Below are 12,651 nucleotides of genomic sequence, written 5' to 3' on the forward strand. Positions count from 1 at the left end.
ATTACAGGCGTGAGCCACCGCGCCCGGCCAGTTGTTTTTTTTTTTTTAAAGTACATTCTGCAGAACCATTCGCTTTGGTTTTTGACAAGTCAGCTTTCTATTTATTTTGGAATAAACTGCATTTAATAACTGTAGAGTTACTAAAGATGAGGTGTTAATTTATTCTAAGCAAAGAAGGACACTATTTTTGAAAATTCACTTGTCCATAAGATTAATGCATATCAGTTACTCTAGAGAAACAAAATTTTTCTTTATTAGTCTATCCTTTTTTTTTTTTTTTTTTTAAACTTACACATCTTACTAACAGAATCACCGAATTGATGGGATATGAGCCAGAAGAACTTTTGGGCCGCTCAATTTATGAATACTATCATGCTTTGGACTCTGATCATCTGACCAAAACTCATCATGATAGTAAGTACAATGGAAGAATTCATAGTTATTCTAATTATTTAACTCTTGCAATCTCTTTACTATGTGGCTATCTAATTTTCTGGTTAAAATGAACCAGTCTTCCTGGACTAAATATGTTAACAGATGTCTTCATAGGGGATCTTGACTATTAAAATCTATATTTTGTACTTGTTATAACAAATATCAGTAAAAGTAGAATCATTTCCTAATACATAAAACTTTCCTGACCTTTTAAATACATAAACTTTTAAAAAATCAAATGTTGGCCGGGCGCGGTGGCTCACGCCTGTAATCCTAGCTCTCTGGGAGGCCGAGGCGGGCGGATTGTTTGAGCTCAGGAGTTGGAAACCAGCCTGAGCAAGAGCGAGACCCCGTCTCTACTAAAATTAGAAAGAAATTAATTGGACAACTAAAAATATATAGAAAAAAGTAGCCGGGCATGGTGGCGCATGCCTGTAGTCCCAGCTACTCGGGAGGCTGAGGCAGGAGGATCGCTTGAGCCCAGGAGTTTGAGGTTGCTGTGAGCTAGGATGACGCCACGGCACTCTAGTCCGGGTAACACAGTGAGACTCTGTCTCAAAAAAAAAAAAAAAAAAAAAAAAAAAAAATCAAATGTTATAGAGTATTTAATAGCATCATTTTCAGAATCTGCCTAAATACTCAAGAACAGTGGTTGGTACATAGAAGGCACTAAGAAAATATTTGTACAGTCAGTCAATGAATGTGAAAGTGGTTAACATCATGCACTTGTGGCAATAAGTACCCTTGACATAGATATGATTCTGAATTTTACTCAAATGAATGTTATTTAAGATCCTAAGGTAGGTTGAACTTTGGAATTTCTCCCTTGCCTGTTTAATCTGAACCTAAACATGACTTCCCAGTGTTATTGGGCATATCTGAATGCCTCTGAGTTAGTGTGATTAGTCTTGAACTGAAGAGTAGGCCCAAATCTGCAGTCAGAGCCCCAAAACTCATGACAATATCATCATGATTTATTCAGTACTTTCTCCCAAATCAATAATTAGATTGCCCATTGCTAAAAGACTACAGTATGGAATTCAAATATGCTAAGTACAGCTTTTTGAAGCTTCTTTGGTTCTATGGAAACTATAGCAGGAATTTAAGGAAATGATAGCAGTACCACTTTCTTGAATGTTCTCTATGGAATCAAGGTCATTGATCTCTCTATGACACTGTCAACATAAGTCATTAAAGGAATTTTAGTCACTGCTGTCTCTCATTCCTGACTTTTCTTTTATTCAAAGTGAAGATTGGCAGGAAAAGAGTTTTACTTGGAGGGTTAGAAGAAGGACATAGGTATATTTTCAGCTATGCTGGGGCTTTCTCCTGCTCTCCATCAATTTAAACAGTTACAACTGATTCCATTAAAATAAACATTTCACCCCTTTTCTAAAACAATGGACCAACATTCAACATCTTTTCATTTGACTGAAAATTCAAAGTTAAAATATTTTCTCTGCATGATTCTTTTTCCTTTTCACTCCTAGTGTTTACTAAAGGACAAGTCACCACAGGGCAATACAGGATGCTTGCCAAAAGAGGTGGATATGTTTGGGTTGAAACTCAAGCAACTGTCATATATAACACCAAGAACTCTCAACCACAATGCATTGTATGTGTAAATTATGTTGTGAGGTAAGCTTGAGAAATAAACATTTTTGGGGAGCAAAGAAGTAACTCTTTTTGAATACTCTGTTCATTTATAGAAAGAGAAGATTAAAAACATTAACTGAATTTGGCTGGGCACGGTGGCTCACGCCTATAATAAGCACTTTGGGAGGCCAAGGTGGGGGAATCGCTTGAGCCCAGGAGTTCAAGACCAGCCTGGGCAACATAGCAAGACCCTATCTCTAAAAAAAAAAAAATTTTTTTTTAAATTAGCTAGGTATGGTGGCACACACCTGTAGTCCCAGCTACTTGAGAGGCCAAGGTGGGAGGATCACTTGAGCCCAGCAATTCAAGGCTGCAGTGAGCTATGATCGTATCCCTGTGCTCCAGCTGTGGTGGCAGAGCAAGACCCTTTATCTCTTAAAAAAAAAAAAAAAAAATTTAACTGAATTTTATTTTACTTTTACATTTCTACCAAATTAAGATTTTCAGTACTCTGACCTAGGTTTCCTGTCCAGCTATTCCACAGTGGTGCCACTAAATAACTATCAGTAGTTGTCTATCCCAATACTTTCACTCCTGTTTTTAAAAAGACCTTGGAAAAATTCCAGATCTATGGATTAGTTTGCTCTACTGATACAGCTATCAGCATATCCTATCTCAAGACAACTATGTTATTTTTGTAGGGAGAATATTGACCTTGGAATAGTTAGGTTTGAGTCGTAGCTCTGCCATTTATTAGCTCCATGACCTTGGGGAAGTCTCTTCGTTTCTTGAATTTCATCTATGTAAATGCGATAACTTACTTCAAAATATTATCATGAAATTCTATGTGAGATTACTTTAAAAGGCTGTATAATGTGATACATGGCTCCTGTATATTCATGAACTCTTCTCTTAGTTCATTGGTTTGTGCATATTATTATATATATATTAAATTAATCTTTCATTTGGTCTATTTCACTAGGCTTGTGCCCTATCTAGTCTACCTGTCCATATTACCACCAGGCTGAGCTTTCTAGTGTGGATATCTCATGGTCTCGTTTTCCTTAGCATTTTTTAAAAGATACCTTTATCACACACACCCAAGATAAATCCTTGCCTACGTACACAACATCATTTCTTGTTGTCATATTCATGATTTCATAGAGTTAGCCCTCCCTTTAAAATCTACAGTCACCCCTCTTAGGAAGACTTTGGTCATTTGATTTTATTCTTGCCACTTTTGACACCATCCTTTAATGTTTTAATATTAGTGCCAAAGAGTTGTTTTGTGACTTTACCATTATATAAGAAGCCCCATTTGCAATGTCCTTCTCCTCCCCGCCCCCAACCCCAGTCTGCCTGACAAATTACTATTTGAGCCCAAGTTTCAGCTTGTTAGCCTCTCAGTGAAGCAAGCTTTCTCCATTTTAGTGATTATCATAGTGTATTTTAATTGTTTACACATCTACTTTCATAATGGGTTATGAACTTCTTTGAGGACAAGGGTTGAGTATTTTAATCTTTGTATCCTCAGTTCATTTCACATAGTGAACATGTAATTAAAGGAGTAATAAAATTTACATTTAAGCGAAACACAAAGATGGAGCTGTTGTTCATCATCCTTCTTCAACCCTATCCTGTAGAGGGTATCACCATATCATTTTCTTACCACCAAAGAAAGTATGGCACCTCTCTTAGAAAAACGTTGGTTATTTATCTATATATATTCAGGACCATCCTTAGGTCATGCCTCATATATTAAAGCCAAAAAGTTCTTTTCTAGCAATTGCATTATATGTGGGTCAGTACAAAAATTCTGAGGATCTATTTATGTCCTTTATGTACTTGACTGCAAATTTCCTTGTCAATACCACTCTTCCCAAACGGTATCTGAAGCTTTTAATTGAAATTACTGAAATTATTTTGTATTGTGAATCTTCTTAGGTCTTTATTTCATATTGGCATTTTAAAACCCTAAATGTGACAAAGTATGCATGAGAGATGATGCATCTCAAGGAATCCTAAAGTCTTAAAATGTTCTTTTTTTTTTTTAAAGACAGGGTCTTGCTATGTTACCAGGACTGGAGTGCAGTGGCACCATCATAGCTCACTGCCACCTTGAACTCCTGGGCTCAAGCAATCCTCTTGCCTCAGCCTTCCAAAGTGCTAGGATTATGGGCATGAGCCACTGTGCCCAGCCAAAATATTCCTTTTCATAAAGCAGAATTTTTTTAAAGAAATAAAGTCATTTCACAGTTCTCCTCCCCCTCATTGTGTCAAGTGCTCACTTAAGGATTACTAATTTCTCTTTTTTTGACAGTGGTATTATTCAGCACGACTTGATTTTCTCCCTTCAACAAACAGAATGCGTCCTCAAACCAGTTGAATCTTCAGATATGAAAATGACTCAGCTGTTCACCAAAGTTGAATCAGAAGATACAAGTAGCCTCTTTGATAAACTCAAAAAGGAACCTGATGCTTTAACTTTGCTGGCCCCGGCCGCTGGAGACACAATTATATCCTTAGATTTTGGCAGCAATGGTGGGTATTTAGTTATTTTGTTCATCTCCTAAACCATGGCTGTTGCTGCAAGCCCCATTTCAACTAAACTTTGACATTTTTTGTTAGTAATGATTTGTACATTACAATCTTATACATTTTCTTTTTGATTGAAAGTATTTGCTTAAATATTTTTGCCCTTGTAATTTCTTAGCATTCTTGCTTTTTTCACATTGCCAGAAATTGTGTTTCAGAGTGTCCTTAAGGTATTTCTTCTTCTCACATAAATTTTTCCCAGCTACTCTGCTATCTCTATAACCTGCTGTCAGATTTTCTTTACAATTTTGCTGAGTTATATTGCAATAGGTATAGTTGCATTAAAGGATACATAAGCAGTCATAACATTATATAACATTAAAAATGAAACTGTAGGGAGGAGGGGACGGGCATATGCATACACAATGAGTGCGATGCGCACCACCCGGGGGATGGATGTGCTTGAAGCTCAGACGTGGGGGAGGAGGGCAGGCAAGGGCAACATACATAACTAAACATCTGTACCCCTATAATATGCTGAAATTTAAAAAAAAAAATGAAACTAATTTCAAACCGGGTTATATTTTAACGTATAAAAAGGTTGGAATTGCAGGTCGTCTATGCCATATGGATTAATAGGAGCTGTCAGTAATGGACTGGAAAGATAACCTAATCTTATGGTTATACCATAATAACCTGTAAACTTTCTGATTAAGAAAAATTTGGTAACATTTTTGTTGTTTGATGAATTAGACAAACCTTTTGAAAAAAGGAACATAAATTTCTGTATGTTAAAATCCTTATATACTTTAGATTAACTAATGTTTTTCCCCACAGACACAGAAACTGACGACCAACAACTTGAGGAAATTCCACTGTATAATGATGTAATGCTTCCCTCATCTAATGAAAAATTACAGAATATAAATTTGGCAATGTCTCCATTACCTGCCTCTGAAACTCCAAAGCCACTTCGAAGTAGGGCTGACCCTGCACTCAATCAAGAAGTTGCACTAAAATTAGAACCAAATCCAGAGTCACTGGAACTTTCTTTTACCATGCCCCAGATTCAAGATCAGCCAGCCAGTCCTTCTGATGGAAGCACTAGACAAAGTTCACCTGAGGTTGGTGTCATGATATAATAAGAAAAGGACAACTTTGAGATTTTAACATTCAGGAAAGTATTTGTAAATTTGATTCAAATTTTAATTTGAACCACATGTCAAATTGTGTGTGTGTGTTTAAATTTTAGCATTTTAAGATCGCAGAAGCTATTAGCCTAACTCAGACCTCAGTGTAAGTTATAGGCTCAAAGATAATCAGAAACATTGGAAGGAACTGGCTTAATATAACCTAAAAGGTGAAACTTAGGTTGTTTCTCTATATATTTATATCAGTAAGACAAAAAAAGTCTTGAATTTGGACATCCAAAGAAAATAATACTATCTATGTATGCACAAGATAGCCCCAGACTATTAAATACTCTTTGAGATGGAGAATTGTCTGGTGGCAACAGGTGTTTTAAATGGGAAAGGACCTTGTAAGTTCTTTGCCCAGTTTAGTCCTATTTCTATCAGTATTTCAAAATTCTGGATAAGTATAACATGAATATACCAAGTCTTACACAGAACAGTTAATAACTGATCTTTTTAATTTTAGATCTGTCCTGATATCAACTGTCATATAAACACAATAAAAATGGTCTTTAAAGGCTAGGCTGGCCAAGACTAGAGGTATTACATCAGGATTTTTCTAGATCTAGAATGATTCAGTTTCAGGGCTTCCTGTGTCTAAAAATGTGGAGGCTTTATCAGGGAAAATAAACAGATTTAATTCCTTTTTCAGCCTAACAGTCCCAGTGAATATTGTTTTTATGTGGATAGTGACATGGTCAATGAATTCAAGTTGGAATTGGTAGAAAAACTTTTTGCTGAAGACACAGAAGCAAAGAATCCATTTTCCACTCAGGTATATGAACTTGTTTATTGTATTTTATGTTAAATTTTATTAATTTTTAGTTTATAGTGACTTTAACTTGTTTTTTATTTACAACATTTGGCCATTGTAAAAACTCATGTATTCGTTGTTTTAAAGGACACTGATTTAGACTTGGAGATGTTAGCCCCCTATATCCCAATGGATGATGACTTCCAGTTACGTTCCTTCGATCAGTTGTCACCATTAGAAAGCAGTTCTTCAAGCCCTCAAAGCGCAAGCCCTCAAAGCACAATTACAGTATTCCAGCAGACTCAAATACAAGAACCTACTATTAATGCCACCACTAACACTGCCACCACTGATGAATTAAAAACAGTGGCAAAAGATGGTATGGAAGACATTAAAATATTGATTGCATCTCCATCTCCTACCCACGTACATAAAGAAACTACTAGTGCGACAACATCACCATATAGTGATACTCAAAGTCGGACAGCCTCACCAAACAGAGCAGGAAAAGGAGTCATAGAACAGACAGAAAAATCTCATCCAAGAAGCCCTAATGTGTTATCTGTTGCTTTGAGTCAAAGGTATTTATATATAACATTAAAATTATAGTTCTTTTATTAATTTTGAAAAAATGTGTGTGATGGTAAATGATTTCTAAACATACAGCAAACCTTCTGATCTATATGCTTTAAGGAACATAAAACTGATAAACAAATTCTGAACCTAAAATAAGCAAACTATTTCTAAAATAGCCTGTATATTTATTTTCTCTAAAACAATCATATCACGTATCTAAATGTAGGAGGTAGAAGAGTCTTCTAACACCGTTAAAAATAAAATCCAACCAGTAAGTTCTGTAAATGTGTAAGAGTTGGCCTAGACATACTTACAGTTGTTTCAATCAGACTAGTTAACTATCCTCACTACTAGAATGCTTCTATTTCTTAGAGGTCTTTTTAAGCTTACTTGAATAAAAGCCCTTCTAACTTACAGGTTATTTCTAATTGGCCATTCCAGTTGAGCCTGATGGGCTTTTATCTTCAGTGTTCAATATAGATATTTACAAGCCTTCTTTTTAAGTTTTGGTGTGTGTGTATATACTTGTATTAAAGTTGCTTTTATTTATTATATATTTGTAGAACATTAGCTATATTATAGACTAACTAGGTTTTTGAGGTCTACACCAGTAATCTAAGCATGATTTATGACATTGCTTCTATAGAGCTAGTTTGAACAAACATGTACATGACCCAATTTTTAAGTTATAAAATTACATACAGTGTAATTTTTAGTAAAATTTGACATATTTTAAATTTGAGGCTATGGCTAGAGGAAAGTTGTTTTAGCTAGTCAGTGTGGAGGACAGAAATGATTCCTTCTCTACTGTGTTTGTACTGAGTCAGTATCCATAGCAATAGGAAAGGAGCACTGCCATATTTGGAGCACATGGTTTTTTCCCTGCCCAGCATTACCACCTTGACCTAGAGCACTGGGAGAGTCCTTTTCCTTGAGCCAGGAAAAGATCTTGGGACTTCAGATGAATTCAGAAGTACTACTGGGGCAATGACAGTATCTTGGGTATTTTAGTGATACTCTTACTTAGCTCAGGACCTAATGTGTAGTACTTCCTCAATAAATGGTTGTTGGACTAATGGATGCATGAATATCATAATATAAATGACAATGACTTATAAAAGTACTACTACTAAGATGATATTTACATGATAGAGTTATATTTCATAAAGATTTATATAGGAATTTTTAAAACTGCCTGTTTATATAATAGAGGTTTTATAGAATTTTTAAAAACAAAACTGCACATAGGAAGAGAGCAATTAGAGTAATATATCACTCATTTGGCATTATCAACCATCTAGAACACAGCAAGGAGCCATTATGATTATGTATCGTGAGGGGGGTTTCTTGAAAAGCAAAATAAATATAACAAAACTGATGTGCTTGACTCATTAAAACAGTTCTTCACTATTTAATAGTAATTTTAAATACAGATAGTTCAAGTGTGATAACCAGATGGTTTGAAGGCAAAGTAGCATAGTGGTAAGAGGAGGGAGGTTGCCGTGGGTGGGGTATCTGGACCTAGAGTTCCATATCTGCAACTAATTAGCAGTGGGAGTTTAAGAAAGTTACCTAACAGGCCTCAGGTTTCTCATTTATAAAATGGATATGATATACATACCTTACCTATCTTGGGAACTGGAGTGAGGTAAAGGGGACTAGGGAACATAAAATGTTTTATAAACTGAAAACACTATACAAATGTGAAGTTGATCTTGTATTTCAGTAGTTCCAAGAATATCAGTGTATTATTAGGTAGAATAAAAGGCTGATATTTGGCTCTTTTTTGACCCTACAATGTCAATTTAGTTCTGTTTGGCTCTATTTTATAAAACAAGGATATGCATAGTTTAGAAAATTTTTTTTTGTTTGTTTGTTAGTGACAGGGTTTCATTCTGTTGCCCAGGCTAGGGCACAGTGGCACAGATGTAGCTCACTGTAGCCCTGAACTCCTGGGTGCCTCAGCCTCCCAAGTAGCTGGGACTATAGGTGTGTACCACCATGCCCAGCTTAAAAATTTTCTGCTTTAAAAATTGAGCTTGGGCTTTAAGGTGATAAACTTTAGCAGTCAGGAAAATTCTCGTGTTACATTCCTTAATGTTGGAAAACTAAGGTATCGTGTATTTTGTTTCAAAGAGATCAGTGGATATTTCTAAAAATAATAATAAAACGACCATATTTTTTAGAATATTTTTTTCTTTTTCAGAACTACCGTTACTAAGGAAGAAATAAATCCAAAGATTCTAGCTTTGCAGAATGCTCAGAGAAAGCGAAAAATGGAACATGATGGTTCACTTTTTCAAGCAGTAGGAATTGTAAGTGTGAGAGTAGTATATTTTTCTCTTCTAGCTAATGTGCTATTTCCAAGTTATATTTATATAGGTAATTCCTTGTTTCTTCCAAATTAGTAGAGTTATATTTTCAGGAGTTACACATTGATTTTATTTTGTACACACTTTTCTAAAAATACAAATATTTAATGAATACATTCTTGGTATAAAAAATTCCAGACAATTCAAATATATTTTGAGTTACTCCATCCTCAGTATCAGTCACCACAGTCTCATTCTCTTCTCTTTAAGTTACTTTCCCTTATTAACCAAACTATGTTTTGGGTTAAGTCAATGCTGGTGTAATACACACTGATATTTTTTAGACCACATTAACTGGAAAGTATCTATAGACCAGTTAGCCATGATGGATGCCGAATGACTTTATCTTCATGTTATTTGTCTATATGTTGTTACTAAACTTACACTGGAGTTTTTGATTATAAAAAAATTCAACACACTAAACTTGAAATAACTTTACTGTTTTTAGGGAACATTATTACAGCAGCCAGATGATCGTGCAACTACTACATCACTTTCTTGGAAACGCGTAAAAGGATGCAAATCTAGTGAACAGAATGGAATGGAGCAAAAGACAATTATTTTAATACCCTCTGGTTAGTTGATTCTTTCTGCCCTTGAACATCACAAAGACAATTAAAATATATGCAACTTTTTTATTTAGGAACTTTACTCCAAGTGAGTTTGGTTCTATAGCAAGATTAAAAAGTAAAGTAGCATTTCATCTAATGGCTGTAATACAGGGATATATATTTCAAGATGGAATTTTCATTTTTTAGTGATTCCCTTTAATAAATCTATGTCTATGTGCTATCAATATTGATAGAAGCTGAAACTTGTAGATTTTTATTCCTTTTTCTAAATTGATTTATCAGTCCTTTGTGCCTTCATTGTATCGTGTAATCACTCTGACATGGCAGTGTTAACACTTGATTGCACTTACTTGTTTACGTAGCTGTGGTTTTGCCAGATAGATTAAACTTCCAGAAGTGTATTTGCTTTACTTTCCGCAATACCTAACCCATAGTGGGTGTTTAGTAAATACTCATGACTAGATGAATGAATACTTAGGTATCTCTTTGTTTTTCAGATTTAGCATGTAGATTGCTGGGGCAATCAATGGATGAGAGTGGATTACCACAGCTGACCAGTTATGATTGTGAAGTTAATGCTCCTGTACAAGGCAGCAGAAACCTACTGCAGGGTGAAGAATTACTCAGAGCTTTGGATCAAGTTAACTGAGCTTTTTCATAATTTCATTCCTTTTTTTGGACACTGGTGGCTCATTACCTAAAGCAGTCTATTTATATTTTCTATATCTAATTTTAGAAGCCTGGCTACAATACTGCACAAACTTGGTTAGTTCAAATTTGATCCCCTTTCTACTTAATTTACATGAATGCTCTTTTTTAGTATGTTCTTTAATGCCAGATCACAGACAGCTCATTTTCACAGTTCTTTGGTATTTAAACCATTGCATTGCAGTAGCATCATTTTTAAAATGCACCTTTTTATTTATTTATTTTTGGCTATGGAGTTTGTCCCTTTTCGAATTATTTTTAATAAGATGCCAATATAATTTTTTTAAGAAGGCAGTAACCTTTCATCATGATTATAGGCAGTTGAAAAATTTTTACTCAGTTTTTTCACATTTTACATAAACAATAATGCTTTGCCAGCAGTACATGGTAGCCACAATTGCACAATATATTTTCTTAAAAAATACCAGCAGTTACACATGGAATATATTCTGCATTTATAAAACTAGTTTTTAAGAAGAAATTTTTTTTTGGCCTATGAAATTGTTAAACCTGAAACATGACATTGTTAATCATATAATAATGATTCTTAAATGCTGTATGGTTTATTATTTAAATGGGTAAAGCCATTTACATGATATAGAAAGATATGCATATATCTGGAAGGTATGTGGCATTTATTTGGATAAATTCTCAATTCAGAGAAATCATCTGATGTTTCTATAGTCACTTTGCAGCTCAAAAGAAAACAATACCCTATGTAGTTGTGGAAGTTTATGCTAATATTGTGTAATTGATATTAAACCTAAATGTTCTGCCTACCCTGTTGGTATAAAGATATTTTGAGCAGACTCTAAACAAGAAAAAAAAATCATGCATTGTTAGCAAAATTGCCTACTATGTTAATTTGCTCAAAATATGATGTTTGATTTTATGCACTTTGTCGCTATTAACATCTTTCTTTTTTCATATAGATTTCAGTGAGTAATTTTAGAAGCATTATTTTAGGAATATATAGTTGTCACAGTAAACATCTTGTTTTTCTACGTACATTGTACAAATTTTTCATTCCTTTTTCTCTTTGTGGTTGGATCTAACACTAACTGTATTGTTTTGTTACATCAAATAAACATCTTCTGTGGACCAGGCCCCTTTTGATCCACTTTTATGTTTAATATTTGCTTCAACACTTCCAACTCATAAAATTGTTTACCAACAATTTAAGTACTTTATGAAAATTGCATTGATACTGATTTCTATATTTATCTACTTTACTGTATGTTGAGTCCCTACATAACAACCATAGTATTCCACTGAAAAGAGTGTTTTTAGAAATGTTGTTTATAAATTTCTTAGCCTATTAAAGAAACACAAAAATTTAATATTTAACATGAATGGGATGAGTGAAGCAAATCCTGAACGTTATAGTCACGTAACGTTGTAAAGGCTACAGTTTCCTCTAAAAAGTTCTAATCTATTCCCATTAACAGATAAATAAATTTAGAGCTCAAATGAGGAATGATTTGCTCCAGCCCTAAAAGTAATGTATGGCAGACCAAAGATTAAAACCTAGGTCTTCTGACTCTAACATCAAACTTAGAAAAAATCTTAGTTTGTTTTGGTTTTAATGATAGGGTTTTTAAAATATTTTATTTTTGTTAACGTGTACTTATTCATCAGAACAACCTTGTAAGGGAGGAATTATTATTACTCTCACCACCCAGAGAGGAAACTAAATCGCCAAGAGATTCTTGGAGAGTAACAGTTGAAATAGGTTGGAGCTGGAGCTTGGGGGCTGGGGCCGTGCACTTCATGGGCATACCCTTGGGTAAGTGACAGTCTCCCTAACTCCCTGCTGCTGTTACGGGCTCCAGCCCCTTGGAACCTCAGGTTCTGGTGGCTTCCTGAGTTGCCCCTGAGCTGGCCCAGCCCTTTGGATGTCCTGGCCTGTT

General features: G+C 34.8%; 1 protein-coding gene across 2 annotated transcripts in view; it reads left to right on the forward strand.

Annotated features, from left to right (window-relative positions):
- The window catches only part of HIF1A (hypoxia inducible factor 1, alpha subunit (basic helix-loop-helix transcription factor)), a 44,379-nt gene extending 32,532 nt beyond the window's left edge, over window positions 1–11,847 (forward strand). For both annotated transcript variants that reach the window (XM_012656163.1, XM_012656162.1), the window contains exons 7-15: window positions 308–414; window positions 1,926–2,073; window positions 4,352–4,572; window positions 5,404–5,690; window positions 6,412–6,534; window positions 6,661–7,094; window positions 9,296–9,404; window positions 9,910–10,036; window positions 10,531–11,847. In XM_012656163.1, coding sequence (XP_012511617.1) covers window positions 308–414; window positions 1,926–2,073; window positions 4,352–4,572; window positions 5,404–5,690; window positions 6,412–6,534; window positions 6,661–7,094; window positions 9,296–9,404; window positions 9,910–10,036; window positions 10,531–10,682 — 1,708 coding nt within the window. In that variant the 3' untranslated portion in view covers window positions 10,683–11,847. The remainder of the gene's footprint in view (window positions 1–307; window positions 415–1,925; window positions 2,074–4,351; window positions 4,573–5,403; window positions 5,691–6,411; window positions 6,535–6,660; window positions 7,095–9,295; window positions 9,405–9,909; window positions 10,037–10,530) is intronic.
- The last annotated feature ends 804 nt before the right edge of the window (window positions 11,848–12,651 follow it).

This window comes from Propithecus coquereli, unplaced genomic scaffold (assembly GCF_000956105.1).
Source record: "Propithecus coquereli isolate 6110/MARCELLA unplaced genomic scaffold, Pcoq_1.0 Scaffold5, whole genome shotgun sequence".
Classification (NCBI taxonomy): Eukaryota; Metazoa; Chordata; class Mammalia; order Primates; family Indriidae; genus Propithecus; species Propithecus coquereli.